The sequence below is a fragment of the Choristoneura fumiferana genome, chromosome 5, assembly GCF_025370935.1.
Source record: "Choristoneura fumiferana chromosome 5, NRCan_CFum_1, whole genome shotgun sequence".
NCBI lineage: Eukaryota > Metazoa > Arthropoda > Insecta > Lepidoptera > Tortricidae > Choristoneura > Choristoneura fumiferana.
Window position 1 is genome coordinate 13619288 of NC_133476.1, and position 10281 is coordinate 13629568.

The 10281-nt window shown below is 37.6% G+C and overlaps 1 protein-coding gene and 1 pseudogene across 1 annotated transcript in view; one reads left to right on the plus strand and one right to left on the minus strand.

Annotated features, from left to right (window-relative positions):
• Positions 1 to 1151: 1151 nt before the first annotated feature.
• On the minus strand, positions 1152 to 9659 carry LOC141427681 (voltage-gated delayed rectifier potassium channel KCNH8-like; annotated as a pseudogene).
• A 116-nt stretch (positions 9660 to 9775) lies between these two features.
• Positions 9776 to 10281, plus strand: part of LOC141427682 (uncharacterized) — a 4444-nt gene continuing 3938 nt past the window's right edge. The window contains exon 1 of the mRNA XM_074087278.1: positions 9776 to 9781. Coding sequence (XP_073943379.1) covers positions 9776 to 9781 — 6 coding nt within the window. The remainder of the gene's footprint in view (positions 9782 to 10281) is intronic.

Consider the following 10281-nt stretch of genomic DNA (forward strand, 5'->3'; position numbering starts at 1 on the left):
ATATTAATGCTGGTGACTGTACCATATTCTAATTGTGAGTATATTTACCAAGATTACTCGTTCTACCTCTCCATTGACGTTATAAATAATGTATTGTAGTCTTATAGTAATATCGACTCAGAAATTGTATTGCTTCAGAAAGTTTCTACAAAAATACAGGTGCTTAAGTACCTACCTAAATATTATATGCACGAAGTAGTTCTCACAGAAGTACTTATTATTTTTAATTCTATTTAATATTGCATTGGTGATTACCTACTTTGTTCAAGTTTTGGACAAACCTTTATTTGAATTTAAATAAGAGTGTAATGTATGTAGGTATCTCTGTCCTCGTAAGGGCTCGTCATATACATATTTTAGGTCATTATTTAGGACATATAGGTACATCAAAGCTAAATTGGCATTAAGTTTGAATTTCTATTGACCAAAATTTGACGCGGGCCTTACGAGGCTATCATTGCCTAAAATTTGTGATAATGTCTAGTCCATTATTACCATCACAATTTGCAATTCGACGTAAATAGATTTGGAAGTTATTAAGTAACAACGAAACTTTTCTAAAACTGAAGCTATGTCTAATTCTCAAATAATTTTTTATCTCAATTTCTCAAAAAAGCTTTATTGTCTCTCGATAAACGAATTGATACCGAATAACGAAAGTAAGTTAAAGGTCTTTTTTGTAATCTCAAAACATTATTTAAAATTAATTAACCTTCTTCTAATTAGTGAACGAACCTTTTTAATTAGCTTTCTACTTCGCAATTGCGAACAATATAAATCTTTATAAGTATATTTCCATTTTTAATTTCATATTTTTCTCAAAATTTGGCACATTTCTTTAATTGCATCTTTTACCTTATATGACAAAACTGTGAATCTACTTCTTTTGGACTTAGATGTCAACGTCAAGAATTTATATTGTAGTAAATATATGTAGATAGATCACATCAAAATGACTTTTTCTTTATTTACATAAGTATAGACAGTTGCTTCAGAATTTTAATCATAATGATCAAGTTAAAAACACGTAACAAAGTATATAAGACTACCTAAAGTCTATTTTAAGTAAATTGTATTTTTTTAAACATTGCGAAGACAGTTGCGGTGATAGGTATCTAGATATCTACATATTGTGTATTGTCCAAGAAAACATATACTATAGTGAGACTTACTGGTGTTTTAAAAAATCAATAGACAAAGATTTTATTTAAATATACATATTTACTTATGCTATTCTTGATTTAATCAATGATATAACAATGAACATGTTGTTCTTAAAAGTTTTCTTACTGCATATTATTATAAACGTATTTCACTTTTCGCAATACTACTTAAAATAAATCAAATGACTGACTTAAATAATAATACTGTCTTAAACATTCTGCTCGCATCACCCTATGTTTTCTTACTTTAATTTAATTCAAGTGACTAGAGATTTTTCAAGTAAATCTAGCAATCTGCTAATTAAAAACAAACTGTTGTTTTTAAATCTGTTATTTTTAATTAGGAGATTGTTATATTTGTGATATGTCCATATTTTTGGAACTAAAAAAATATCTGGTTTAATTTCATGTGAAGACCAACAACACTATGTTGAACAAATGTTGTAGTACAGAAATAATAGTAGTGTCTACACATCCAACTATTTCTGTCACCTCTATATACAGCTGAAGAAGTCTCTTCGAGGCTTGGTAGATTACCAACGCTATACGACATGTCTTGTTTTGATGCATCTCGCTCACCCAAAGTTGATTGATATAGTCGAGATTGATCGAATCCATTTGATAAATAATTAACCATACAGTTCTAAAGACTAATGAGCACAATAGGTAAACACGATATCGCGGTAATGGAATTGTCTTAATTAAACTTAAGTGTTAATATTAAACTTAAGGCTACGCGTGCTGGGGAGGGACGTCTTGTTTGACAGCAGCCGCTCGGTCTCCTCGCACAAATCACTAGCGGAGTACCTATTTCTTTTCATATTTGAAATTTTTACTTCCGGCCTATCCAGTCTTTTGATCTCTGGCTGTATGTCAAGGTCTTTGACGCTTTCGCTGAGACTTCTGTTGTGTTCGAACTTGTCACTTCCTGTGCTTGAAGGTGTCTGACTACCGTTCTCTGACTCTATGATTTGTTCCAGCGTACTTGGCCGGCGACCCCTCGTGTCGTAGTATTCGACCCCGGGCGGCAGCACCGGCGCGAGGCTGGTCATCGGCTCTAGACCCAATAGCAGCATCACCGTTGCCGGATGTTCTATGATATACTGCGTGACAGAATGAAGGAAAGGCTCCGTCTGCGTGCTTCGGTGTACTTTTGGACGATCAGGCGTAATAGGTCGCTCCTGCTGTGTGAAAAATTGTTATACGTTAGTAAATTTTATTTTCTGTAACGAAATGCCTTAAAATATAGAATAAACCAGAAAATGTGTAGGTACGTGTCTGTTATACTGAGACCGATATTCTGTCATCGAAGCCAATATTATTACCCTGAAGGGACTAATCACGTTTCGTTAATCAGTCCTTCAGCTTCTAATTAATGCATCCCTAGTTCAGAACTCAACACACCATGTCCATGTCCTCAACGATTTGCCCGTCATGCAGCTTTCAACAACCGAGATCGCAAGTAGGCTGAAGTGGAAGGTGTCCTGCGCGTGTTTTTTTTTTTTGGTTTAGTTCTGGCATCAATTGTCACAGTAGGTACGCGGAGATAGTAACACGGCTTCTAATTTAATCTATATTCTTAGTAACACGCACTGTAAGTTTATGACAGTAACATACCTGATCCCAACAGAACACATCAGGAGGATGACTGCAACTGCGGGCGAGCTGGTTAGGCGGAGTATTCCACTGAAGATTTGGATTGGAATGGGCTGCGTGCCAACCGGCAGGTGGCGCCGCCGTCATTTCCTGCAATGCTTGTATGGCATTCCTTACCTGTGTGACAAATGAAATCTGAGTCCAATATTCAAGATACTACCTACAAAAATATGTTTTTTTGGCATCAAATGCGATACCGTTATCTTAATAATGATTTGCTTATCGCATCGTTTATGATAAACCTGGTCAACAAGAACATAGTGTTAATGGTAACGGATGACATCATTGTTTGACTTACCTCCATACTGAGCGTGGCGACGTCATGGTGCAAGCTCGATACCTGTGTGTCGAGTCTATCTACAGAAGACCGCGTGTTGTACACTTCTAAATTTAATCCCTCCAATGAATCGGCTGTCGTAATTTTAGGCGTTGCAACGGATCGCTGTCTTTCTATTCTCTCCCGCAGCTCTCTGTGCGTGAGACGCTGGCTTTCCGGCCTAGAGTGTAAAAATTAAGCCAATAAAGAAATAAAAAGGGTAACCTAATGTTTAATTGGTAATAGCTTCTGGTATAAATTAAGCATATCAGAAAATAAGCGTAATCCGCAGGTCAGTGTTCTCGTCTAATTTAATCTATGGCATTAAATTACACGCCCTTGGCACGCCTATAGCGTTACTGGAAATACAAGTAAACAAATGTATTCATAATTAATTAACTAGATTTAACTGTTCTAAATAGCTTTGATCTTTTCAGTTAATGGATTCGTTTCGAAACTGTACATTCAGGTAATTTTCCAACGTCGATAGCGAAAATAGGCATCATGAATTTAATTAAATCGGCAACTGTTAAATTAGTTTGTGTTAGTGTTTGTAACAAATTGACTGGAGATCGCTGATCCAGTGCAAATACACAGGTACCTCCAGCCAGACTGCACGTGGGCGTCTTAAGCGAGCAATTATTAGTTTACTTCAGCAAATAAATAGCCTTGTGAACATTTCGTTTATTTGTTTGGACTGCCTCTGGTTTTTTCAGCAGCGTAGGTACTATAGTATAATTATTTGTTGGAAGAAAGTTTTTTAAATATAACCTGAACTTGAGATGTCGAGGACTGTTTGTGGCAATGATAGTAGGTTTTTTAGGGGAGACGCTTTCTTCTGCGTTATTTTCGTCGTCCTCCGATATTGACGGCAGCGTCAGCGATGGGTGTTCATTCCCGTCCATCTCCTGCTCTGCTTCATAACCCTCTCTCAGATTGTACGTCAGGTCGTGGTGTATGTCTTGAATAAACTCTTGTTGGTACTCAGGATATAAACGCAAAACTTCCGCCAGACCGTGCATATTGATACATTTTAAATCACAATAAGTAAGCGCCTGTAAAGTAAAAGTGAATACTTATTAGTATCATAACATTATATTGATCAGGGCAACATGACAATGAAGTTTTATTTACACCTTTACGTCACTGCTTGATTTTACGATGACCGAGTCCTGATTGTTATTCTGCGACTGCCCCGAGTTGTATGCGTGCAAATGTGTGTTCATATCACAGCCCACCAAATCTCCCTTACCTATTCAAAAGTAACATAAAAACAGATTAAATGTTGCTACGGAACTCTTCGCAAATATTTTGAAAAGTTTAGATCACAACTAACCGAGAATAGCAACGACCATTTCATTTTGCATGACTTCCATCGACCCGTTGCAAATGTAGTAAATATACGTGAGTGCGTCCCCTTTGTGAACGAGGTATTCCCCGGGAGCGCAAAAGTTGTTGCGAATATGCAGCGACAGTAACTTCAAGCAGCCCTGGGATGCCGACTCGAAAATTGGAAGCGATAAGATTTCTCGGTGCAAATGTAATGAAACGTCGCCTCTCAACTCCTCAGGAAATTCCTTTAGCGTCTAAAAATAAAAATAATAAATACTGTAACGAGATTTATTCGAATTATATTCACTTCGTTTACGACTTCAAAGCGACCGGACAGTGGCATTAAATTTACATCCAACTCGAAACTTGCTTTGGATTTAGCAGCGAAAAAAGAGAATTCGGACGTGCAAAAAGACTCGCTAATCCTTTTATAAGACGTCTTACAATGTTAAAAACATAACCATTTTGTCCTTTGTAAGAATCAGGGTACATTAAGCTCGTTGCGGTGAGATTAGAGGCATTGAAGCTGATATTTACCTCGTGAATGTCAATGCCGTGGTTGAGCGACCACATCGTTTGGAAGTAGTCTTGCATGCGTTGTTTCAATTCCTTCGGCACTTGATTGATTATGAGGAAGTCTTTCAGGTCGCGCCACTTGCTCTGGTACATGGAACGTCGCGAGTACATTCTTTGGATAATAGCCGTCACGTTACCGAATACAACGGCATGCATTAGTGCTGGAGGAAAAACAAGAATGTCAGTAAAGACTAACGTACATTATAAAGATAATATGTCTACTCATAGAAACGGGTTTTATTGTTGCTTAAGCAGAGTTTAGACTTGGAAGAAAAATCACCCAAGTTGCATTACATTGCGAGGCCGTGAAGCCAACGAGTTTGTAGTGGTTAATCGAGCGCCGCAATGTACTAATGCAACTTGCACGATTTTTCTTGCAAGTCTAAACTCGGCTTTAAAATAAACCAGGAAACAACCCAAGTAAGCAATATCGAAAAAAAAACTTTTTTTTCATGATTGGTGTACTGTTTACTTATTATTGGCTCTGCGTCTCGTTAGAATTTTAAACGTTTCGGGGTGAAATATGTACAGTCTTTCTTACTCACTGATAACAAGCATTCTATAGGTCAAAGAATTTTTTCTCTTTATCCTTATCCTTACTAGTAGTATTATAAATGCGAAAGTGTGTTTGTTTGTTTGTTCCACTTTCATGCCTCAACTAAGGACCCGTTTACCATAAAATGTTGTAAACATAACATAAAACGACCAGAATAAATAATAGAATACCATTTTTCTCAAAAAATAATTGTGTCCGAGGGCACGCGCTAAACGAATTCTCCGCAGACAAAGTCGCAGGCAACAGCAATATTTAATATTAGGTACTTTATATTTAGATAACTTTTACTACGAACTGAGGCCGTATTGCCTAACGTTTCTGATGCTCGCAATCGCAATCAAATGACAGATTTCGCATACAAAAACTGTCATTTGATTGCGATCGCGAACGTCAGAATCGTTAGGCAATACAGCCTCTGATCTCAATTGAATTACGTAATTTACCTCCAATGAGCATGGTGAGAATGCTGAAGACTTTTTCTGGCAGAGTGTTGGCAGACACGTTGCCAAAGCCGACACTGGTGAGTGAGGAGCAGGTGAAGTACAGCGCGGTGACATAGCTCTCGCTGTGGGAAATGTTCGGCACCGGCATTTTAAGCCGCTCCGCTAAGTTGTGTATCCAACCTGTATCAAGGGAAATCGATTACGAGCCTTAAAAATAACCCCGAGGAATATTTAAGGCTAATAGAAAACGGATCAAGCTTTTATGCGCTGTAAATATCCAAGATCCCAATAACTCGTGAATATAATCCAAGGTGCCAGGTAAATTAATTCAACAAATAAATTTATGAGCATTTTAAATGTTCATTAAGGCATAATTTAACAATATTTTCGTGATTAAATCTGGAGTAATAATTGCGGGATGCTCGCAAGTTTGCGGAAAATTTAACGATCTTAATTAAGAATTACGACATTAGCGGGTTTGGGCGCGGCATCCGGAGTCATGTAATTATAAACAAATTCCGTTTGGTTTACAACGCCTGGTCAGTATTATAGTTCCGTTCTTAAGCTTACCCTCATATTATACCTATTTCGTCATAATGCATGCAAAACAACTGGTACCTACAGTCGAGTTCATAAACTTGTGAGCAAAAATTTGATCAAAAATATTTGAACACGCTTCTACATATATCGTTGGATAGTCTTCTCAAACCATTGGGGGTTGCCAAGACGATAAGTGACCTGTTTGAGAAATAATCAACTTTAAAGTGCATTCATTAAAATCGTGCGTCCCCCCCCTCTAAAATCTAAATTGTTGGGTGGAAATTTTTAAAACATTCAGGATGGTAGTACGTATATCAAATTTACAGGGAAAATTATAACGGCTAAGATTGCTTGAGAAGTATTTGTAGTTTAAGGGGCTGTTTCACCATCCATTCATTAGTGTTAACTGACGGTTAAATGTGATGCCGTCTCTATTTGTTTTGTTCGAATAGACGGAGACGGCATCACATTTAACCGTCAGTTAACACTAATCAATGCCTAAGGTATAAAATATACCTAAACTTGAAAGATTCACTACACAATACGAAATCCTTAGAAAAATATTACTTGATTTTTAGGGTTCCGGAGCCAAAATGGCAAAAACGGAACCCTTATAGTTTCGCCATGTCTGTCTGTCTGTCTGTCTGCCCGTCCACGGTTTTGCTCAGGGACTATCAATGCTAGAAAGCTGTAATTTTGCACGAATATGAAGGTAAACTATGCCGACAAAATGGTACAATTAAAAATTCAAAAACAATTTTTTTTAGGGTACCTCCCATAGACATAGTGGGGGTGATTTTTTTTTCTTATCCAACCCTATAGTGTGGGGTATCGTTGGATACTAACCATTAGGGGTTTGCTAAGACGATTTTTCGATTCAGTGATATGTTTGCGAAATATTTAACTTTAAAGTGCAAATTTTCATTAAAATCGAGCGTCCCCCCCTCTAAAATCTAAACCGGTGGGTGGAAAAATTTGAAAAAATTCAGGATGGTAGTACGTATATCAAACTTTCAAGGAAAACTATAACGGCTAAGTTTTTGAGAATAAGTAGTAAGTATAAAATATACCTAAAAATTGGAAGATTCCGTATAAAATACGAAATCCTTAGAAAAATATTACTTAAGGTTTCGTAATGGCTACGGAACCCTATTTTGGGCGTGTCCGACACGCTCTTGGCCGGTTTTTTCGTAATGGCTACGGAACTCTATCTTGGGCGTGTCCGACATGCTCTTGGCCGGTTTTTTTACTCCTCTACATAAAATTTTTGTAACGTTTACTTAATATATGTAGTAGTAGTAAATCTTTTCTTAACAATTACCCAAAATAATTTAATATTTAGTTTCAGCCGTTCTGAAGAGACGCGCGAAAAACACATTTCTTAAACTTATTTTTTCTCTACATACGAGAAAAATATAAGAACATACAAAAGTCAGGAAACAAATTTTCCTAGTTTGGTAGTGATTTGTATACATACCTAAATCCCAGGTCTCGTTTTTGTGATTTTCAATTTCTTTCTCCGCTATTATGAACCAGATGCAGGCAAGCCAGTGCGCTACCAGCGAGAAAGAGAGCATTAACAGCGTCAATATGAGCGCCGAGTACTGCGAGTAGCGGTCCATCTTTTGCAGCAGCCGAGCCAGCCGGAGCAACCGCGTTAATTTCACTAAATGTACGTTCCCGTGAGTTGATTCCTGCAATATTTTTTTTTTTTTAAACATTATTTTCTTTATCGATTATTACAAGTCTACGCGCAATTTGATTTTGTTGCGCGAGAACTTTCGAAGTTGGAAAATAGCCTAAGTATGGTAATTATTTTTTTAAATGCAGATTTCATTGATGAACTATTTTTTTTAATTATTTAGTTCGGTATTTTCAGAAATTGTCATCGATTTAAAAACCAACAAATATACAAAATTTCCCTGATTTGTTAAATCAATATAGACTGTCAATGAATCTGAACCTGAACCTGCGCATCAAAATTTTAAATCATTTCGAATGCCGAAAGCGGGTAACATACAACAGGACGGATGGCTTGCAAAAAGTTAACGCTACAATGTTAGCGCCCTAGTTACCCTCACAAACGTTCTAAATCAAGCAACATTGTAATATCCAAACGTAGAAACGTGTCCACACTACCAGCCGAGCGGAAACGACCCGGAGAGTTCTCAGTTTAAGCGATAATTAATTTAAATAGCAACGCGCTTAAATTAATTAGCCGCTGGCAATTCGCTCACCGCGCCGCTGTACACGTCGGACGCATAAAGTAGGTCGAACGGAGCGCTGCAAGGAGATCCACGACGAACCACGATCTAATGTAATTAAGGGCTATTAACTTAGAATCCGACACAACCTCTCCTTTTTTGCTTACAAACGTTGTTCGGAAATTAAGAACTATATCTGAAACATAAATATTAAGTTGAAATGTTTGAGAGTTTCATACAAAAACACGTCAGGTTCATACGGAACTGCTCATACCGACAATAAATAAAGCTTCGACCACGACGTCACTCGTTACGCTGATCCTGGGGTGACCTTCGTCAACGAAGCTGGCGTTGTAAGGCACCACGACCGCGACATAGAAAGTGGCTATAAGGATCAACCAATCCCAGAATGTTTTGAAGACACCATAATGCGATATTATAAATTTTGACTTTTTGATCGCCGACGTTTTGTATTCCGGCAGCGGCGGGTCGGATGAGTGAAGAAGGTTCTGAAAAGATAAGTAGGATTGTGTTTTGGCTTCTATCAACATTAGACAATTACAAAAAATGTTAGCTTTAATTAAAGGTTACCTTACTAACATTGTTGAGTTTTATTTACTCTTCGTTTTTCCGGTTTATAATGTCCTGAAAGCTGATAAAGTACCGCTCTAGACCGGCGCCTGCCCATGTTGGCGGGCGAAGGCGCTTCCGGGTCCAAATTGCCATTCGGGTCTGGAAGTAGGCAACTAGATTCAGCTCGGAACCGGGCGCCCAAGAGTGCCGCTGCGGGTACAAATGGGATAACGCTAGAGTGACCACGCCAGCCGAAGGCCGCACCGCGGCTCCTGTACGCATAAACCACCCTGTTACCATCTCGATCCCACTCGACGATACTATTAACTATACAAAAATACCATCTACTTAGTTCAAACAGTTTTCCATGCAAGGTTTTCATTGAAAGCTAAGCTCTAGAAAGAAAATACGCAAAAATGCTCGTGAGCTTAAAGGATATTCAAATAGAATTCTAAGTAGCTGAAGATAATTCTGAATTCGTACTCGTATCACAGTAAATCACCAGTACCACTACCATGAGTTTACAGCGTCCGTACTCGATAGCGACGGCGTAAATTATTTGTATGGAGAATTGTACAGCGCCTCTACAAATAATTTACGCCGTCGCTATCGAGTACGGTCACTGTTAACTCATGGTAGTGGTAATGTTGAGTAAGTTTTAGGAACATTGAGCATTTTTATGCTGCTATGTTGGAATTTTCTTTCTAGATATTTTTCAGAAAACCCTGTAATGGGAATGTCGCCAGCAAAGCTGATGAAGACGCTAATAATTATTTCTAACTAGGTATTTGATATGATAACTATATGATAATATTACCTTTCTACTGATACAAAAAAATTGTGATGAAAGGTTATAACTATGTATTTAATATGAATGTGTAAAAATAGTGCGTAAGTATAGAATAGAAACATGTGATTAACT